The sequence below is a fragment of the Chelonoidis abingdonii genome, chromosome 1, assembly GCF_003597395.2.
Source record: "Chelonoidis abingdonii isolate Lonesome George chromosome 1, CheloAbing_2.0, whole genome shotgun sequence".
Lineage (NCBI taxonomy): Eukaryota > Metazoa > Chordata > Testudines > Testudinidae > Chelonoidis > Chelonoidis abingdonii.
In genome coordinates this window covers 320,111,986-320,134,237 of record NC_133769.1, presented here as the reverse complement: position 1 = coordinate 320,134,237, position 22,252 = coordinate 320,111,986, and the positions used below count along the sequence as shown (strand labels likewise).

The 22,252-nt window shown below is 42.0% G+C and overlaps 1 protein-coding gene across 4 annotated transcripts in view; it reads right to left on the bottom strand.

Annotated features, from left to right (window-relative positions):
• The window catches only part of POSTN (periostin), a 48,606-nt gene that overhangs the window by 11,731 nt on the left and 14,623 nt on the right, over positions 1-22,252 (bottom strand). For 3 of the 4 annotated variants that reach the window (XM_075061618.1, XM_032778545.2, XM_075061619.1), the window contains exons 7-17: positions 21,514-21,655; positions 16,887-17,099; positions 16,503-16,637; positions 15,392-15,540; positions 14,672-14,808; positions 13,680-13,810; positions 8,923-9,053; positions 8,632-8,734; positions 7,566-7,633; positions 5,805-5,850; positions 312-389 (exon numbers count right to left, since the gene is read on the bottom strand). In XM_075061618.1, the coding sequence (XP_074917719.1) occupies positions 312-389; positions 5,805-5,850; positions 7,566-7,633; positions 8,632-8,734; positions 8,923-9,053; positions 13,680-13,810; positions 14,672-14,808; positions 15,392-15,540; positions 16,503-16,637; positions 16,887-17,099; positions 21,514-21,655 (1,333 nt within the window). Of the gene's footprint in view, positions 1-309; positions 390-1,853; positions 1,917-5,804; positions 5,851-7,565; positions 7,634-8,631; positions 8,735-8,922; positions 9,054-13,679; positions 13,811-14,671; positions 14,809-15,391; positions 15,541-16,502; positions 16,638-16,886; positions 17,100-21,513; positions 21,656-22,252 lie in introns of those variants that run through there. The other variant, XM_032778546.2, reaches the window with a different exon arrangement.

The window sequence follows — 22,252 nt, the reverse complement described above, 5'->3', positions numbered from 1 at the left end:
GTCTATTTCTGCACTTTAGAAGGCAGGACAACAGCTACCAAACACAATTAAATTGAGACAGATGGCAACCCAGCATGTAAAGTGCTGGAATTATAACATTAGATACAGTGCTGAAGAGTTGAAGAGTTAGGAAAAATCTGTAACAAGTAGGAAAGAAATGCTACTATATTTCCTGAATGAAATAATAAAAGCAAATCCGATGGCTCATAAAAATCCACATGGCTCTTCACTGAAATAAAATCTGATTTGGAACTATAAATCTTCCATAAGTACTTTGGCTAATAAAGTCTAGCCACTGAAAGTTTATTCACCTCCATGAATCACTTTAGTTATTGTCTCGCCTTCTCTAAACAATTTTGATTCTGGTTCCCCTTCGATCACTGTCGTGCCTGGAAAAAAACATATATAATATGCAAAACAGCTAAGATAGAAAAGGCATTAACACTCTCCACATAAAAACCATAACATATAATATTCCATTCTGATTATTATTGTTATAATATTACATTTGTATAATGCCAGAGATTTATATGAGAAAATAAAGCTGAGTGTATCCATTCATGAGAACAACTGAATAATCTTGCATTTTCTCTCTCACACCAGTTGGAGTTATAATATCCCTCAGCCTGCTGAATATCAGGAATTTAAAGATTTGTTGACTAGTCTGTGTCCTGTCTATGGCAAAATCATCTCCTCAGGATCTGCCTTCCTGGGTATAAGTTGGGACACATCTCCTCTTTGACATTGTTCCCACTCCTTGGAACTCTACAGATGCTTCTCCACCAGGTCTCTGCATGGAACAAGCTCTGTGGAGATTTGGGAGGTGGACTCCTGACTCTCTTCATGGCACTGTCTCCTGCTAACCACTCAGATACCCATTTAGTTCCATTTCAATCAATCTTACCTCCTTGTAGGACCTCTCTACAGCTGCCACTGTGCAGCCAATGGTAGCAAATCTCAAGCAGAGCCATAGTGGAGGCCAATGGAGCAGCCTGTAGGGACTGGTGTGGTAGGAACACCTGTCAGTGCAGGTGACTATTGTTTTTGCAGCTCAAGGTGTGAGGTGCCCATAGATCCTCATCCCAATCAGTTAGTATTTTAAAGCCATTTTATACTGACGACAATAACTACACATTATTTAAAACAGCAAAGAACTAGGCCCCAAATTCTGATTAAGGGAGGCAGAGTTTGAGTGTCTGGCTCAGACTCATCTCCAGTTGTAAGGCAGCAGTTGAGTAATGCATGACTAAGTTTAAAACACAACATCAGTTCTTTACAGAGTATTAGAATATTCCCAAGAGAGAGATGTGGTTTTGCACCTCCCCTCACTCTGTTTTCAGTGCTAATAGCATGATATAGTCTGTAACCTTATTAGCGGACATTTATTGTACAATTCCTCTCGTTGTAACAGATATCAGAGGGGTAGCCATGTTAGTCTGTATTCACAAAAACAACAAGAAGTCCAGTGTCACCTTAACGACTAACAAGCTTATGCCCAAATAAATCTTTTAGTCTTTAAGGTGCCATCAGACTTCTTGTTGTTTTTATAATGGATAGTCACCATCTTTTTTTAAAAAGTTGACCTTCCATAGAGATTGACTCCATAAGAAGGTTTTTTTTTTTTAATTATTAATCAGGATTAACCTGACATTGTGTTTTCATACAGGTTGGTTTATTGTCAAGTGGTTAAAACAATAAAGTCCAGACTTGCTGGACCTCCTATATGTTGCAATAGGAGGCGATGCACAGGGTCCTAGATTAGCTTTTAGCTAGTTAAATAACTAGCTAAATGAACCTCAATCTAGAGCACACTGGTGCATCACAAAACATATAGCTCTGTTTATAAATCCTACCTTAAGTAACTTTTCGAATTGTTGCACCACCAACTACTTTCGTGATTTTTCTACCTGGTTTTTCTGACAAACATACATATATATTTTAGTGACTGCATCAATAACAGCTATGCTCAGTTGTTGCTGCTTTAAATTTAGAGGAATTTTTGCATTTTAATTGTGGGCATATTATACAAGTACATAGAAACACAATGTAATAGAATTTAATCACACAACTCAATACAATTATTCATAAAATGATGTTTTTAAAACCCTGCTCCTTTTAACCTTAATCTGCTTTGTTTTTTTGTCAGACTAGCGCAATCGAAATATGTGGCACATAGAGGGTTGCATAAAGCAGTACTTTTTTGCTTAATTCAGGATGGGTTGGCCACCCTACCCTCTGAAGAGACTTTGGAAGAGTATTTATTTTCACTAAGTCTTCCTCTGGCACTATGATCTGTCTATGACCTCCTGCCATAGCTAGAAAAAATAACATTTTGGCAACTTTAGGAGATTTTTTTAATGGCAGTTGCAGGCATTTGTGTCTTTTGGGGATTGCTGCAGCTGCTGCTGGCAAGCCATGAGAGCCAAAACTGGCATTACCAGGAATGAGACTCAATGGTGAGAATATAGGCGGAGTCAGAATACTGGCAAACTAAAAAGCATGCACTAGGGTATAGCCAGAGGTAGGATTACTGATTTGCCACCCAGTGATAGTTGGCTGGATGAAGTGACTAGTCAATGCTCACTATTTGTACTCTTATTTCATCTTGCTTTGGTGAATAGTTCTGACCTGTGCATCAGAAAGCACCAACTCACACCATTTCACATTGTCATTAACTGTGGAATAAGCAAGATCACGACCTTCATGTTGGGAAGAAACTCCCTCAACAACAACTTTACAAGCATTTATTTCATCTCGTCTTTGCTGGGTTTGACTTCCGCAAATTCCCTTCAGAACATTCCAGTGAGACATGGGGACTTCTAAGTGATGTGCTGAGTGCCTAAGGAAGCAGCAGAGCTGTGTTCTGCCTTATGTACCAAGTTCATGAGGCAGCATTTAAATGACTGATGATTTTTTATTCTTTCATAGTGTGACGAACTGGGGCTGTTTTTAATGTTTCCTCTGAATAGTGTGTGGGTGCCTCAGTTACAGCCGACTCTCTGTCGCCTGGCAACTAATGGCCTGAGCCCTTCCCACCCTGCAAAAGGATGCTAAAGGTGTGGAAGAACAAAGAGATCAGGTGACTTCCTGGCCCGGGAAAGAGACAAAGCCCAGAAAGGAGGGGCTGGAATGGGTTTGGCAGTTTTGGAAGTTGGCTGGGAAATGAGGGGAGCACCGATGGGGCTTGGGCCTCCCAACGGGGCTGAGGCCTCCCTGGGGCCCCAGACGGACCTAACTAAAGGAAGTTCTGTTGTCTGTACCGGCTAGACCTGTTTTGGACTGTGTTCCTGTCCTCTAAATAAACCTCTGTTTTACTGGCTGGCTAAGTGTCACATCTGACTGCGAAATGGGGGTGCAGGACCTGGTGGCTTCCCCAGGACCCCGCATGGGTGGACTCGCTGTGGGAAGCGCATGGAGGGACATATGTTGAATTTTCCTAGGAGAGACTCAGGAGGTGAAGCCATGTGAGCTTCTTGCCCTGAAGACAGTCTGCTCTGAGGGAGAGGAGGCTCCCCAAAGTCCTGACTGGCTTTGTGGCGAGCAGTTCCAGAGCATTGCCCGGGGACTCCATGGCACATAGAATTTATTCAGTAGGGATGAGAGTCATGAGACTTTCAAGAGTACTCAGTGTTGGCTTTATTCTGCTTCCAATGAACTCAATGAGAGTTTTACCTTGGAGTTCAGTAGCAGCAGAGTTAGGTCAATATTGAATGCTTTTGAAAATCCCTTCCAAGATTTCTATTCTACTTTCTTTGGTCCCAACATCCACAGGTGCTGACTTCCTCTCTACCTAGGGATACTTGACCGCCCCTCCACCCGGGCTCGCCCTTCCCCCAAGCCTCCACGCCCACCTTGTCTCTTCCCGCCCTTGCCCCACCTCTTTCTACCACTTCCCCAGAGTGCTCCCTGTCCCTGCTCCTCTCCCTCCCCCCAGATGTTCCATGGTGTGCAGGAGGCACTGGGAGGGAGGGGCCAAGTTGACCAGTGGGGCCACCGGCAGGCAGAAAGTGCTGGGGGGGAGAAGGGGAGCTTGGCTGTCGATGGGTGCTAATTACCATTTTTTGTTCAATGTCCCATTTTTAAAAATGTTAAACAAAACACTATCGAAAACATCATTTTTTTTTCATTTACTGAAAACCAAATAACGTTTTTGGTACTTAAAATAACCTAACAAATCTTTGAAACAAGGCACAATTTGTTTTTTTGTTTGTTTTTTAAATTAAAATGCAAGCCATTTCCCATGACAAAAATTACTGTAGAAAACTGGCCTTTTAAGAAAGATCTTTTTGTTCAGAAAAGTTTGGCCACTTCTAGTTGTTATCTCTGCTTTTCAAGCAACATGTGGAAACCTGGATTTGTTCTGTTCCAGAATTAATCCTATTACATCAATGTATTTCAAGCTGAAAAGGAGCCAGCTTTACCTTCTTTTCTGGTGGTGGGGTAGAGGCTGCCTTCAATCACTTTAATATTTGGCTTCACTTTAAATTTAGATGCTGAAAGCACAGAAAGTGGAACATGAAGCACAGTTACATAAAAACATCCAAACAAAGTTGTTCCTCTCTTATAATCCCTTTATAGGATGGCTTTTTCAGACTTGGTGTGGCTATAAGGAATCAGGTAAAATCAGTGTGAAGTACGGTATGCAAAAAAAGGACTTTTTTTGAGATCCAGAGTAAGAACCTATGGAATTCTAGTGATTAAGCTGTGACATTATACATGTTATGCACAGAAGGAAACTATTCAACAGAAAAATCAACTAAATATATTAATAGGTTTTATTGTTTGTATAGCACCAGTAATGTTCTAGACTTGGGGATTATACTGTTGGACTACACAAATATGCCATTTACCTTTGTTTGTATCTCCTGAAAATATCAGCTCCAAGGCAAAAGAAGAAAACAAAGGAAAGCAGAGACTCCTACAATTCTCTAACTTTTTTTTTAAATTTGAATTTTATATTTTTTTTCAGGAGACAGCACAGGTGATAGGGAGACAAAAAACAAACAGCATTGACTCATGTCATTCTGAGAATTGAGTCTCAACATCAGCTTATCAGTTCTGAATTCTCTAAAGCCCAATGCAGTGTTCTCCAGATCTAGCTAGAGTCTTAGGGTACATCTATACTACCTTCTGGATTGGCGGGTAGGAATTGATCTATCGGGGATCAATTTATCGCATCTCATCTAGCCACGATAAATTGATCCGCGAATTGACACCCATACTCCATCTCGTCAGGAGGAGTAAGCAGCGTCGGCAGGGGAACTGTGGCAGTCGACTCGCCGCCGTGAGGATGGTCAGGTAAGTCGAACTAAGATTCATGTAGTGTAGACCAACCCTTGGGCTCCAGTCCTGCAAAGACGTAGGCATGTGCCCAAGTCTATCACGCATAAGCCTTTGTGGCACCAGAGCCTTGGGCTATATCTACACTAGAGAGCTCACAGGTCAATGCTGTCTCCTGCCACTTCTTTGAAGCAATATTGCTCTGCACTGCCCCTAACACTGGGCTATAGCTGAAAGCTAAACGAGGGTATTTTTTCCCACCACTCTAGCCTGAAGAATTTAAACTGCTTCCTTCAGCAATGCTTCCCTGTCACAAATGTGAAATATGAAAATACTGCATTGGGTATCATGATAAAGGCAAATCTGTGTCTTTGTACTACCCTTCATCCATACGCCATGAGAATGGCCTAATTTCATAGCGATGACTTTCTTTTTAATTGAATGATGCTTTTCAAGCTGCAATGGCAACAGTTTTTAAAAGCAATATCACCAAATGTGTCTGGAAATATTCCAAATTAACTTACTGAAAAATGTCAGGGGGATCTCTTGGAAGTGGCTGCCATGAACAAACTATAAATAAAGAACAAATCCAGCAAACATATAAGGCCTTTTACAATAAAAACTCACTTTTTAATGCATTAAATACTATATGTACCAGATCCAAAGCCCACTGAGATCATGTGCAAGATCCACATTGAATATCCTTAGGCATTGGATCAGATCCTATGTCACAGTAGTATTGGAGACATGAGAGTGTGCAAAACTCTAGCCCCTGGCTGTATAGACCATGAGGGATGTTGGCAGAGGACACACAAGAGTGACAATTGCTACACCCTCTAAAAATTCTACAGCTTAGTGCACCATAATGGTCTGCCCATTTTTGCCCGCCTTGGTGGAAGGGCCAAATCTCTCAGCTCCCTTCTAGTGGTGCCTTGACTGTGCCTCCTTTTGCCTCCTAATTCATGCTGGGGCCGGTGTGTATGGTGGCAGAGGCAACGACAGTTCCTGTGGCACTCAAGGTTTCTCCCAGCAAGGCAAAGGCTGATTAAGATTTATTGGAGCCCTGGGCACAAAGAACATCTGGCCCCCCCCACACTCTGGGGGTCCCCGGGTGCCAGAACTGGGCAGGCCAGGTGTGCCATGGCCCCTCCATACTTTTAAAAATGAGAGAGGCATGCCTGCCCACTTTTTAATATGGGTGTAGTGGCTTTGAGCAGGCACAAGGTGGCGGTAGTTTTTGAGGGTGGCAGGGGGGCATTGCCCCTCACCAAACAGCAAGCCTTGGGCCATAGGTGACAGAAGGAGCGTTGCCACATGTGGTTGCTGCTTTGGGCACAAAGCCCAGCCAGCAGATGGGGAAACCTGTCACCAGGAACAGGAGGGACCCAGCAGGGGCAGCCTGGCAGGCCAGTAGCAATGGGAGCTGTACTAGAGGAGCCCTCCCTGCCTGGATCCTCACTGCCTGTGACCTTCCCAGGGCTCCCCACAGTGTTTTTCAGTCAGGGCAGGGCCTTCTCTCCCTGTAGAGTGTGACTGCAGGTCCCAGGGAGAGGGCAGGATGCTCAACCAGAGCCCCTGTCCCTGGGTTCCACCTGGAGAATGGGAACACAGGTCAGGGACTGCTCTTGGGCACCCTGGCGCCGTTCTAGGCAGGTGGAGGGTCTGGAACTCCCCATGGCAGCCCTGGCTCCCTGGGAGGCTCCTACCATGGCCCAGCTTTGGCTTCTGTCCTGGCCAGAGGGTGGGGCTCTGGGGGGAAGAGGAGAAGCAGGGGGCGGGGCCACAGGTCCAGTATTGGAGGAGACCCCTCCACTTCTACTCAGGTTCTGGAGCTCCTGTGAGGGCCCCCATTTTTGCAAGGGCTCCTGGGCATGAGCACATGGACCCAGGCATTAATCCTCTTTCGCAGAGAGGGGAATCCTCAAGGATTTAGAGCCATCTGGCTTTAAAACGGGTTTATGCTGCTGGAGGGGTGGAATATAACCACAGCAGGAATCTGAATCTGGTCCAGAGTGTGTCTGAGACTTCAGTGTGTTCAAATGTACTGTAACCAAAGATACTTGGCAGGATATTTTTTTAATCTGGTTTACGAGTTTCATTTGACAGTGAATATAATGGCTCATGTGATGACTCTATGGAAAGTGGATCCTTGTTCTAGGACAAACAGGGCTCTATCAGTCAGATTAAAGTGTTGTTCATTGAAGAAATGGTGGTGAAGGGAACTCTTCTGTTTGCATATACATGGCTAAAAGCATAAACAATCAAACCTTTATTTAAAAAAGTACCTTAATCTGAATGTATTTAATCATCTTATTAAGGATGGTGAGCAACCGATCATTTCCAACAGGTACATCTGCAAAAAGGAATGCAAATATTTTGGGAAAAGGAAACAGTTGTAAAGATCTTCTGTTGATCAGCTTCCAAGGGCTGCTGTGTTCTGAACTGAAGGCATTTCTTAAGGTTCATAATAAACATTCAGATTTGAATTTATAATTAAATGATACAATCTGAAATCTAGTAATGAATAAAAATATGTCAATTTAAATATACCTCTACCCTGATATAACACAAATTCGGATGTAACGTGGTAAAGTGGTGATCTGGGAGGAGGGAAGGCTGTGCACTCCAGCGGATCAAAGCAAGTTCTATATAACGTGGTGTATAACGCAGTAAGATTTTTTGGGTCCCGAGGACAGTGTTATATTGGGGTAAAGGTGTATGTCAATATTAAATATGTCAATTTAAATAACAGTAAAGGCATCTTGCTATTAGTAAGACTAGAAACCCTGTGAAGAGTATTCACGTACATCTGACATCTTTAACTGAAATTATTTCCTTCTGCCATTGTTCTTAGCAATCAGAAGGGATTGTGATTACCATGGATGTGGAATCCAAATATCTCTCCTATTGGGTACATAGCCTGTATCATCTTATATCCTGCTACAAGCCTAAGCAGTGTTTAATTTGTGCCAGGGCTTGCCAAAGGTGAGCCCCAGCACCGCTAGGCTTGGCAGTTCATAGCCCCAGCACCTCTGGACTTGCTGCATGAGTTATGAATGTAAAAAAACTTGCTTGAACCCCAGCACCTAATTGCCTGAGCCCTGGCACCTCTTTCATTACAAATTAAGCACTGAGCCTCAGGTATTCTCACACTTAAGAAACTACCACAGCACCAGGCAAGGGTTGTCCAAGAACCAATTCTTATTTGCTTTTCTGCATTGTGCAATTACAAAAGTAGTGATTTTTTGAAAAGACACAAAACATAGAGTACTGCTAACTCTTTCCATATGCTTAGAAGAGGTACATAGAGGTTTTCTATATATTTATTCCCTGCATTAAGCTAATACTCACCTACTGGATACAAGAGTTTATCTATAACATGAATAACACCATTAGTTGCCATGAGATCAGATTCTTTTGATTTCACTTCATTCACCAGAAGTGTGTCATTTACCTAACAAACAACAAAAAGAGAACTCAAGATACTGAACATGTATGTTTCCAAAAAAAGTTTAGTCTTACTATGGTGGTTTATTACTGTTCAAGTACACATCTTTCTGTAATATACACTGTTTAATATATGGACCTGATATGCCAATTCCATATTAGAGTGAGTATCATAATTTTTTTGTTAGTACTTACTGTTTTCAAGAACAGTTTGCTCCCTTGGATAGTTTTGAGAATGTTTGTCACACCAGGTTCAAAACCACTTCCAATATAAATTCCTTTTGTCAGGTGATACAGAAGAATAGTCCTGAGAGCGTTTTTGTCGCCTATAAAAATAGCCATTAAATGGTGCTACTTAGTTCATTTGTAAAGATACCAAGGATTCATGGAATGATGCTTGAATAAGATCACTGCTTAGACAGACACACGGCTTGGCATATCCAAAAGCACATACCATTCTTCCCCTAGGAAGAGGATGAGCGAGAGCATGAACCAGATGTGACCAAATGTTAGTCACATTGCTTAATGAGAAGGCACTAAGAAAATACACTGATGAGTGTGGTATTAGAACATATATAGAATAAAACAGAAAAGTGTTCAGCATTTTGCTCCTATTCACTTGCTTTGAAAAATCACAGCTATGATTTCTCCAGTCCTTAAATACCTGTCTGATCTCCTCTTACTTAAATCCCATAAAACAGCATTTACCAGACAACAGTGTAATGGTGTGCCAAGCCCACTATGGCTAGAATGAGATCATATTGAACACTCTGCAGTATATTAAACAAATTCAGAAAGCTAAGCCATTTAAAAAATCCAATGGGATCCAGGCTTTATTTGAATTCTCAGAGTAAAAATAATGGCAGAAGATAAGAGAAGTAAATGCTGGGTGAAAAGTTAAGTAGTGAATTAAAGAGAATGACAATGGACTTATATTGTTATATGCAGTATTGCTGTAGCAATGTTGATCCCAGGATATTAGAGAGAGGTAGTTGAGTTAATATCTTTTATTGGACCAACTTCTGTTGGCGCGAGAGACAAGCTTTTGAGCCTAGGCCTGGTCTACTGTAGGAAATTAGGTTGGTATAACGATATTACTCAGGAGTGTGAAAAATCCACACCCCTGAGCAGTGCAATTAAATCGACCTAAACCCTGGGAAAATTCTCCCTTCCACCTAGCTACTGCCTCCTGGGGAGCTGGAGTAACGAAACTGACAGGCGAGCTGCTCCCGTTAATAGGTAGCGTCTTCACTGAAGTGCTAAAGTGCACTGTTGCAGCATTTTAAATGTAGACAAGCCCTTACACAGATCTGGCAAATGTACTCAGAGTGTGGAAGCTAAACACAAGATGGAATGGATTGTTTATGTAAGGAGACTGTTATCCCCTTACTAACATTCAGTGCGGGTGTTTTGGTTGGCTAGCTCCCAGTACCGAAAGGGGAAGGGTAGATGGGAAATCAGGACCCTGAGACTGACAGTCCCCAGGGGCAATGGGGAGAGGCCAACGCTCCAAGTCAGCCTGACTGACAAGATGGACAGGCTAATCAAGGAGTCATGAGGCCAGGGGTGTCTCATCCTCCATCCTTCGTGTGAGCTGGAATTGCATAGGTCAGATAGAGTGAGGCCAAGCTAAGGAGAGAACAGGGGCCCAAGCTAAGCTGCTGGGAGCTGCAGCCCCAAAGCCAGAGCATATTCCAGAGAGCAGCCCCCTGCCCTGGGAGCAAAGTTGCAGCAACCAGAGCCAGGGGTGCCAGAAAAGTAGCCCAGGAAGCAGGTCAGAGCTGGGAGCAGAGTCACAGAAGCAGCCTGCAGAGCATACCTGTCCTGGAAGCAGAGCTGTAGCAATCAGAGACAGAGGTGCCAGAGAAGCAGCCCAGGGAGCTGGAGGCAGAGCAGAAGCAGCAGCCATGATGAGACAGAGTGGAGCAGTCTGGAGCTGGGTATGGGGAGCAGTTGGGGAGAGCGAGGGGGACCCTGGGCAGTGGGCCAAGCACAGGGAGATGTCTCAGCCAAGAGGCTCTGAAGGCCAGACTTGGAGGGGGATCGTAACCCCGATGGGGTGCGGGTAATGCTGGGGAGAAGGATCCTGTCACCTAGAACCTGAGAGCAGGTGGTCATGACCAGAGCAAGTGTCCAACCCACAGCATCCCTTCAGCACAGCCAGAGGCTGAGAAACAGGCCTGGGACCTACAAGGAACAGACTGTGAACTGCCCTGACGTTCCAGAGACACTGTTTGTGATGGTCCCTGCCACAGAGCAGGGTGATGTGTTTCCTTTAACCTTTCCAATTTTTGCTTATTCCTTTTTAAACTAATTGTTAATTAAATAAAATGTATTGCTTTAAATCATATGTAATGAGCAGTGGGTCAGGGAGGTGCCCAGTGCAGAGAGAGTACCCCGGAGTGGGGACACCCTAGCCCCTGTCCTGGGTGACCACAGCAGGGTTGGGGGTCAAGCCCCACAGGAATCCTGGGCCCAGCCTTGTTGGGGTTACGAGGACTCTTCCAGACAGGAGAGTGGAAGGGGAGTCCTCAAGGGCAGGGAGGCCTCTGGGTAAAGGAAGTGGGAGTGAGGACTCAGATCCTTTCACTAGCCCACTTCACTGGGCTAGTGCAGAAGCCAGGAAAGTTCCCCACAATAGTGGGACTATTCCCCCCCGCCCTTACCTTTGGCATAAGTAGTTAACACAGAAAAATGATAAAAGACAAAACCAGCATCTCACCTTTGGGGATAGGCGACGTGTAAGAGGGTGTCATAAGTAGATAGGTAAGGTAAGGGTTAATTTTCTTTTGCCTGTAAAGGGGAACCAAACACCTGACCAGAGGACCAATCAGAGAACTGGAGTGTTTAAAAGTCAGGGGCGGGAATTTGTATACTCAGGGTCTTTGTTGTTTCCTCGGCTATGGGTAAACAAGCTTTTCTTCTAACTCCATCTTATCTAAGATATTCTACTAAAAGTCTGTGAGTACAAAGGAAAGCAAAGTAATTCGGCTATGAGGAGCTTTGTGTTGTATTTACTGTGTGTGATTGCTGGTCTATTTAAATTGGCTATTTTTTAAATCAGACTGGGTTATTCATATTTTCTTAAGTAGGAGCCTGTATTAATGTTTATACAAGTTCTTATTTCTGTATTTTCTCTCTTTCTATATAAAGCTTTCTTTTTCAAAACTTGTGGAAGATTCTTTTTCTAGTAAGGCAAAGAAATTGCAATCTCTGTACCAGGTATCTGTCTCCCTTACGGGAAGACAGGAAGAGGGAAGGCAAAGCCAAGCTGTTGGTATTTTGCATCTCAATTGTCCTGAGGGAATAGAACGTTTATCTCTTGGGAAGCAGAGAAACAGGTTTCTTGGTACTCGCAGGCTAGACCAAGAGGCAAGCCTGGGAAGGAGGGGGGAAGGGATTATCTCTCCTGCTTTTAGACTCCAAGGGATTTGGAATCTGGGGGTCCCCCCCAGGGAAGGGTGGTGGACACCAGAGAGAGGAAAGTGGGGTCAGGCCCTATTAATTCCTGACCTGGTGGCAGCCTATCAGATCTAAGATGGAGATTAAGTTTAGAGGACTTTATGCTAGTACCTCATATCTGAACTCTAAGGTCCAGATTGAGGAATTATACTATGACAGAGGGGTATGTGGGGTCAACAGCCCTCTCCCACAGATTTCTATTTGGCCTGCAGGGAGCTGAAGGGGTGGGACAAGCTGCTTCTCATGATGGCAACTCTAGATTGCTGCTCTGTGCAGTGTGGCAGATGCCTGAGAGAGAGTCTGGAAATGGCGGTGGCCCACCCAGCCCCTTTGCTTCTCATCCATGCCCAGCTGCCAGGGATGGGGGGAGGTGGGGCTCTGGCTCGCTCTGCTGCTGTCCCCAGCAGCCAAGCAGGGGTGGAAAGCAGAGGGTGGAGTGTGGCAGGCCACCACCCCAGCCAGGCTCTCTCTCAGAGTCAGCAACCCAGAGAGGCCAGTTTCAGCCAGCGTGAGAGGAGGCTCCCTCCCACTCCCCACCTGGGCCCAGCTGCCAGCAGGGAGAATGGCCAAATGTATGGGGGAGGGGAGGCACAGCGGGAGAGAGCGCAGAGGCCCCAGGCTGGGCACAGGGCATGGAGGTCGCTGGGCAGAGGAGACACGTGAGGTGGTCACTGTCCTTCCCTTTAGATTGTGCTGCCCCAATATTGGGAGGCCTTCGAGGCAAATAATAATAAATCATGGTGTAGCTCTTAACTGAAGCAATTGGATGAGTAAGTGACAGAATGATTGGAGATGTAGGATGGGGTGTAATTGATTGACACAGCTTTACACTATTGCTCTGATCTTTACTCTTTTCACTCATTAAAGATCCTCTGGAACTTTCCATAGGAAATGAAGTATTAACCCTGGTATCACTGCTGAATTCCAGTATGTAAAGTGAGGGGACTGGATCTGTTTCTGGCCTTTGCCCAGGGAGTACAAAGTGGGCAAAGTCTTTATACCCTGCCACAATGCACCCGACTGCAGTGGTGTTTGAAGTGAGCAGTGTATATCCCTTGTCTATTTCAAAGGGAAGTTGTGTGGTTTGAAAAGCTACTTTAAATGCTACCAGAGCCTTGTTTGAAAGTTGTTATATAAATGCAAAGTATTGTGGTATAAGTAGCAAAAGTAGCAAGGATCCAGTGAAGATGTACTTTTCTAGTAGCAGGGTGAGGGCAGAGATGGCTGTGCTGGAGACAGGGGAAGAGAAAGGAAAGGAAAGGAAAAGAGGGATGCCATCTTATAAACTCTTAACCCGTTGCCTGGGGGTACACAGAGTTCCTTGCAGAGAGGGGGTGTTAGGTGGATTCTAGGAGTATGAAGCATGCAGATCGCATGCACATTAAACACTTAGGGTGAAATCCTGCCCCACTAAAGTCATTGGGATCTTTGCCATAGACTTCAATGGGATTTCACCCCTAGTTAATTTCTAATATTCTTGTGCTACTTACTTCTCAGTATTTCCTTTTCCTCATCCGTCAAGCCTTTAAAGGCCTCATTAGTTGGGACAAACAAAGTCCATTCTCCAGGTTGTGATAGAACATCATCTAAATCGGCATCTTTCACCAGATTAAGGAATATGCTAATCAGAAAAAAGAGCACACATTAAGTTATGGTCCAGTTTCCAAAGGCTTGTTTACACAAGGAATTTTGAAGGCAACATCAGCACACAAAAGTTTGCTTAATTAGTTCCTGTCACTTCTAAGCATCTGTGTAGTATCTTACTCTGCAATTATTCCCAATGATTTCAAGGACGAGGGAGAGTGGAAGAGGTGGTGAGTCACAGAATGTGTCAAGAGCAATGGCTAGACTGAAGAGGAGGGGAGTAGAGAAAGAGGAGGATGCTGGTGACCTTGATACAAGCAATGTTCATGGAGTGGAGCAGTCAGAAATGAGATTGCACAGAATCCAGCGGAGAAGTAGAAGTTGCCCTGGTGCTGAGGGACTTACCAGCAGGGAATGAGGTCTGGTTCTGGACCATATTGCCACTGGAATGGCATGAAAGAGCTAGACTGCTGCCCAGAATGGGAGCCTATAGCTTCACTGTACCATTCTGGTATTATAAAATATACCTGCATGGAAAATGGAGAAAGAAATCCATTTCCCCCCCTACCATTTTTTATCAAAATTTAATTTTTCAGAGCAGCTCTACTCTATATTGATTAAGGGCTGCTCTAGACTACAAAGTTAGATCAGTTTAACTACATAGCTCAGGGCTGTGAAAAATGTCATGTGCTGAAAGATGTAATTAAGCTGACCTAAGCCCTGGTATAGAAACCACTAGGTCAATGGAAGAATTCTTTCATTGACCTAACTACCACCTCTCACAGAGGTGGATTGACTACAGTGACCCAAGAATGTGCTGTGCCACTATAGCATTTCTTGTGTAGACATAACCACAGTCTATAGAGAGATTTTTATGCTGTGAAAACCTTTTGCTTACCTAAAGCGTTTATCATTCTTCAACACTTCACGCAGTGACTTTTCGGCTGGTTTGATGATCTGTCTGAAAATGTGAATAACACCATTCCTTCCCTCTTTGCTTCCTCTTACCATGCATGAATTTTCAATACATACAGCCTGATATAAAAGAAAAAACAAGACAAACCACCCGACATTAAAGTCACAGCATCGATGCCACAGCCATGGCAACTTTAGTGAAGCATATTTTTTGTAATCAGCCTGAAACATGAACTCCTCTGTAGCCTCTACAATTTAAAAATAGAATTTCTCCAACTTCTCATTGGCTAGTCATTCGTTCCTCCTTTTTAAAATAAAATGTGCAAAAGGAAGCAAACGATGTGGTAAACGAATATGTAAATAGTTTGAAACTTGATTACTTGTGTCATTTGAGAAAACTGTTAGCTGTTCAGAAACTAGAAATTTTTATTATTAATCTCAAGCTAAATTGTGAAACCATCTTCTAGTTTTCCACTCATTCATCTATTTCAGCCAAAGTTTAATTTAATTTAATTGCATAATATGTCAAAATCTACTGTACAGTGGTGTGGTAACTGTTGATAATTTTGACTTTCAGTGGTGAGTTCTCTTATAACACCAATAGTATTGTCTTCTCGAGTGAGCTCCATCCTTCACCAGCTTCAGGTTTTGGATAGATTTTATTAGTCACTGTCCCAGGATTTGGAAATCCTCATTCACTTACTGTGCGGTATACAAAGATTCTGAGTCGTTTTCCTCCCAAGGTCTCCACCTTCTGTCCATTATAGAGTTCGTTGAGGCCAATTTTCACTTTCAAAATGTGGTTTTGCATGATCAGTTTAAGAAGGCGTAGGTCCATCCTCAAAGTGTCATCTACCAAATCATTTAGACAATAATGTATAAATGATTCCTTCATTCAGGTAAGGTTCACTGCACACACTATGTTTGAGTATCATGAAAATACTTGTTCTTTTTGCATTGTTTACATTTTAGATCAATCATTTTAGACTTAATAAAATTGGAAAACTATTCACTATTCAGAATTAAATTAACTCCTTTTTATGATTATAAATGATCTGTAAACAGACTTCTAATTCTTTAGTAGATATTTGGGAGATTATTTATGTATGGGCATGTTTTAACATCTAGATTACTTGTAAAATATTTGTTGTAATTATTGCTTTGAGTATTCACCATTTGTAATCCATTCTGTGTTGTGACATCTAAGTCATATGGAACTGTTTCTTACCGCTGATTGGATAACTACCAAATCCACAAAGAGCTTTCAGAAGGGCCATGTGGCCACTCCTAGTGCAAATACTAAATCAAATTTTTACTGGCACATACATATGTGACACCTTCTCTTTGCTCAAACATCCTGGTAAATAAAAATGTGCTTGTGTGAAACTACTTGAACAGTAAATAAAGGGGGTTCTGATGACAACTCAAGTGAATTTAAGAAGATTTATTTTAATATATAATTGCATTATTCACCCAGCTCTCCTGCTAACCATTAAGGTACATTTTGCATCTTATTTTAACTCTACTTTTCCCATCAAATAAAGAGGTTCTCAATATACTGAATAAAATAAATTGTGTAGGCTTAAGTAAGACTCAAGTAGCACATAGGTCTTCTGCAGTCTCTCTGCATAGTGGTAAATTTTACCCACTGTGTATATTGAAAAGGACAAAGAATCTCTTATTCTCAGTTGTGCCAATTCTTTGCAGTCTCAGAACATAGACTGGGGAAAAAGTTTGTTTCAGAAAACCATGATGGCAGAAAAGATGCTTTTGACACTACTTAAGAGAGGATATTCCCCTCCACGGCTACCTACCAGAGAAAGCACCATTCAGAGGAGCCAGCAGAGTGTATTGTCCCTCTGGCCTTAGAGAAGAAGTCAATCCTAGCTGTGCCAAAAGGTCTGTGAAGGTGGTCTGCTGGTCACCTGCAAGCTCAATAACTTGCTTGGCTGCAATTGATAAAGGAAAAGATAATTAATTTTAGCCTGTTAATTAGTTTTCTTGTTTCAGCCACCTCCCTCCCTACAAATTACAATTCAGTACAAGAGGGTTTAGAGGGATTGGATAAGGTACAGAGAAGGTGTGCACACAGGTCCTCTTAATAAACAAGCTTGTATAGATTTCTCAGGTGGAGAACGTCTTATAGTCAACAGTCCTTATCTCTGTGATACAGACATGAAACTATGTCAGTCACTCACCAGAGTTAGGAATCAGCACATGGTCAATGAGGTGGATAACACCGTTGCTTGTTACAATGTCTTTGCGGTTTGTCATCTCGACTCCATTTACAGTCAGGCTTTCACCATCACAACCTACTTCAATTGTACTCCCTTCCAAGGTCTCATAGACTGCTCCACCCATAATGGCTTCAGAGCATTGAAGAGTGTTTAAAATATGGAACTTCATGAGAGCTATGGAGAGAAGAAGAGACAGGTCCATGTATAGGCACTTGATTGTAAAAGGATTGCTTAAAACAATTTAATGCATTGACTGAATTAGTGTTGTTACAATATAACTTTGAATAACTACCTTTATTTCCCATATTTCTCACGCCAAGTTTGAAAAATACAAAATATAATATTCTCTTAATGGCTGTACAGATAACTCTTTTTTCTGGTCACTGAAAATCGGGTTATTTGTACAAGAACTCATAAAGTGCAGACTGCTTTAGCACATTATGGTTAAGAAATTTTTGTAGTGATTACCATGATATCATTAAACACATCCTAGTCTGTTAATTAGATCTCCAGAGGATATAGTTTAATGTTCGTGGGTAAAATTAGGTTGCCGGTGGAACTCAACATATTCTGTATTGGGTGTTCAGAACCAAGCCTCAGCTTTTATTATTACTGTTCATTATTTGTTTCTAGTCGCTCCCACAGGGTTTGTTTGTTTTTGTTTTGTTTTGTTTTTTTTATAATGGGAAAAAGGGCACCTCCACGAAATATCCTCCTGCTAGTGATCCAGTGAGAGGATTTTCTAGCTAGTGGCCTTACCCCTTCAGATACACCAGTGTCATTAGTTGTCAATCACTAAACATCTGCAACCAGTCTGTGGAGAGGCTGGTAGTAGACCAGATGTTTACTCTTCTCTGTAAAATGAGGGGAGTGTGAAATGTGGTTACTTGCTGGCAGTGGGGAGAGTCTGTTAGACATGTGGAGCTGAGGATAACCTGAGTGGTCTAAATTTTGTGGAGGAATTTAAAGAAGGTGTTACAGAACTGTCTGTTGCTTTCAGTTCTTTACTTTTTGCAGATACTGAAAACACTGTGGGCCATATTCTGTCCATGGGCAACCCTGCTGCCTTCATTGTACGATAAAGGATAGAATTGAGCTCACAGGTGTGTAGCCCCAGCAGAGCTTTTTGTTGTCAAATATACAAGAGGGAGTGCTGGTACATTTGACTACATTGGAGAACTGAGATTCAGAGTCCAGTCTTCTGGATGTGGTACCCAGAAGACAAGATGAAATTCTTGTAGGTGAACTCAAAAGTAATTTTTTAAAAAAAAATCACATTTTACTTTTTTAGGATGCATAAAGAAGTTCTATGAAATTTCAAAAAATTTTCTTTTCTTGGTTATTTTTTTATATTCTGAGTATCAGCCCAGATTCTCTCCCACCAGCGTTTGCCACTTTATGCCACTCAGATGATGGCAGGTTGCTTGATCTGGCCCTAATGAGAATTCTCCTGGAGTAGGGGAGGTTGCAGATTGTGTAACATGACACAGAGTATTCCCAATGCCTCACCCCAAGCAGAGTGCACAAACTCTGTTGGGGTCATAACAAGGGTCAGCTGAAGCTCTGCCAATTCATAACTGGCATTTGTTTCCTTAGGGACCATAACTAGCTAGCACAAGATAGAGCAATCCTTAGGCTACTATAATTTATGTGGGTCCAGGACCAGAACAAATCTGCCCTGATCCACTCAGTATGCAGCCACAGTCAAAAAAGTGAAGAGAATGTTTGGAATCATTAAGAAAGGGATAGATAATAAGACAAAAAATATATTGCTGCTATAAAAATCCATGCTACACCCACATCTTGAATGCTGCGTGCAGATGTGGTCACCCCATCTCAGAAAAGTTATATTAGAATTGGAAAAGGTTCAGAAAAGGGCAACAAAAATGATTAGGGGTATGGAACGGTTTCCACAGGAGGAGAGATTAATAAGGCTGGGACGTTTCAGCTTGGAGAAGAGATGACTAAGGGGGGATATGATAGAGGTCTATATAATCATGACTGGTGTGGAGAAAGTGAATAAGGGAGTGTTATTTACTCCTTCTCATAACACAAGAACTAAGGGCCACCAAATGAAATTAATAAGCAGCAGGTTTAAAACAAACAAAAGAAAATATTTCTTCGCACAACGCACAGTCAGTCTGTGGAACTCTTTGCCAGAGGATGTTGTGAAGTCCAAGACTATAAGAAGGTTCAAAAAAGAACTAGATAAATACATGGAGGATAGGTCCATCCGTGGCTATTAGCCAGGATGGGCAGGGATGATGTCCCTAGCCTCTGTTTGCCAGATGCTGGGAATGGGTAACAAGAGATGGATCATTTGATGACTACCTGTTCTGTTCTTCCCCTCTGGGGCACCTGGAATTGTCCAGTATCAGAAGATAGGATACTGGGCTAGATGGGCCTTTGGTATGACCCCGTATGGCCATTCTCATGTTCTTATGTTCTAAGAATCAGGTGACTGTTACAGTCCCCAGACTGCATCCCTCATGCTCATCAGGTCCTGAGTTCTTTCTTTTTTGCTGGAGGACTTCTTGGAGAATTGGATAAATAAACAAGCTTACTGCTTTAATATCTTACTCCTGACAGTTGGCAGAAAACCTGTGTTTTTGAAAGATTGTGCTCACGCACACACACACGCACATGCACGCATACGTGCACACGCATGCACGCGCACACACACACACACACACACTTCAATAAATTGTTAGGAAACATCTCATAGATTCCACTCCTTCAAGGAATGCTCCAGAAGAAAAGAAGAAATCAAAACTTCCCTCCCCCCACTTTTTATTTTTTTTTTTTAGTTTGGGAAGAAAACTTTGAACCATCTTTAATCTTTGTAAAGGAGAACTTACCAAAAGGCATAAAAGTGTCCTTCACAGTTCACCTTTAAAATGCCTTAAATATGCAGCATAGTGCACGCAGAAACTGCAGTCTCAGTCTTTACAACATAGTTTCCATACATTTCTTTCAGACATCCTGCTCATAATGCTCATTCTGAATCCCTTGGTGCTTTTTTTTTTTTTTTTGGTAGTTTAAAGCACGACAGAAACTCTGATTCCTACAGTACAGTATGTAGCAATTGCCCTTCCTTAATGAGAAGGACAGATGTTAGCTGTAACTTACAACTATAATGATTCTAATGGGACTTCCTTTTCCTTCCTGTGGAAAGGAAATTTTATGAGCTATGCATGCATTTAACCAATGTTGATTGCATTAGATGCATAGTCTTTCATTTGACAGCTTGGTTGTTAAAGGATTCTTATCCTGAAGTATCAGACCACTGCAGATAAATGTGCTGGAAAGTGATATAACAGCCATCCAATCTGCTTAAGGACTGGGGTTCAGTGACTGGTAACATCTTTTTAAAGGATTAAAATTAGATTGTCTTGAAACCATAGTTGCACAGACAAACTGAAGACAATCTTCCTTCTTGACCTTCACTTACGCACCACAGACATAGGAAGGACAAGAAAACTGGCATCTGTCCCATTATTTAAAATACACTGTAAAGCCATCATTAAATGATTCTTCTTCATTAATAAATGGTGAGTCAGATACAACTCCATTAATAGATGGTGGCTCAATGGTTTGAGCATTAGCCTGCTAAACCCTGGGTTGTTCAGTTCTCAAGTAGGCCACTTATGGATCTGGGGCAAAATCAGTACATGGTCCTGCTAATGAAGGCAGAAGGCTGGACTTGATGACCTTTTCGGGGTCCCTTCCAGTTCTATGAGACAGGTAATATCTCCATATATTATCCTCCACTGGTGTAAGTCAATTTAGCTACACCACTTTACACCACCTGTAGATCTGGCCAGTACATTCTGCTATATTTTCCAATTGATGCCTGTCAGTAAAGGGCCTGTAGGCATAGCTTCCACAAACTTCAATGGCAATTCTGCCTGCATGAGAATAAGAATACCCAGTTTAAAGCATGTAGGGCAAACATTTAAAAGCACCACTGTGACTCAGCTAGGTCTCCATGAAAGTCCATGGGAAGCACGTTTCTAGAGTCACTTAGGTGCATTGGAAAATTTTACCCATAAACAACATGTTGGATCCCTGTGGGATTGGGAACCAATGTACATTTTTTGTGTAATTAAAATCAAATTGTCTTGAGTACCCTTCTCAAATGAACTGAAGGTTATTTTATTGGTAATTATTACTATTTTTTAACACAGCACATAGATGTGCATAGCATTTCACAGACAAAATTGTGTGTGCTTTTTATTTCTTTGTGTTACAGTAGCACCCAGCCAGCTGAATTAGGATTGCAGTCTCACTGTGGCTGTAGAAAAATAAGACAATCCCTTGAAAATTTTACACAGTAGAATCTGGCCTATAGAATACATATACCCTGAAAGAGCTATAGCCGAGATGCGTTTGAGGCAAAAGCCCAGATCCAGATGCCCCGGAATATAAAGCTGATGTCCATTTCCATTAAATAAATCCAAGCAGTATAAGTTTCTGACCACTCTTTTGAGAGATGGATATAGTTTTATAATCCCTTTATTGTTAATTCCTGATTTGATTATGTTTGATATATTTTCATGTATTCCCATATACAAAATCACTGATGTACCTTCAGAGGCCACCTTATCACCCATGATCCTTTCCAAGACTCCTCGTGGAAGTTTCTCAAAAGCTTCATTAGTAGGAGCAAAGAGTGTGTAATGACCAGGCTTTCCAAGTGTGTCCAATACACCAGATGTAATGGCAGCAGCCTAGAAAAGAAATTTATTACTTACTGAGAGCGTTGTTCAAATACATTAAACTTATGGGTGCAGAAAAACAAACCCCTTAATTTTGAAACCTCAGAGGGTCAAATCCTGCACTCAAATGCTCACATTCATCACTCATTGAGAACAATGGAAGTTGTATATGAATCTGTAGGTAGAATTTGGCACATAGTTTCTGTGCAATTGATACTATATTATGATTTAGCACTTTAGGATTTGTATCCAGATATCTTAGTGGTATGTTGAAATGAATTATAATATTCTTCATTGAAAAGACTGTTTACATAAGTAAAATTACAGAAACAAAATGTAGAAAACTAAATGTTCTAAGGAAACATTTTGACTCAGTCTTCTGAGTTTCTTTGATATTTTAGCAGATATTAAGAAAGAGCCCAATTCTGATACAATTTATAATGATTCAAATGTAGCATAACTCTGTTGATTTCAGTTGAGATAGTTTGGATTTACTCCAGTCCAAGTCAGAATGTAGTTCATTAGATTCATCCACCACATGCAAATACTGAACAGTAAATTTAAATAAATCTGAGTAAGTGAAATTCTATACACAAACCTTTAGGTTAA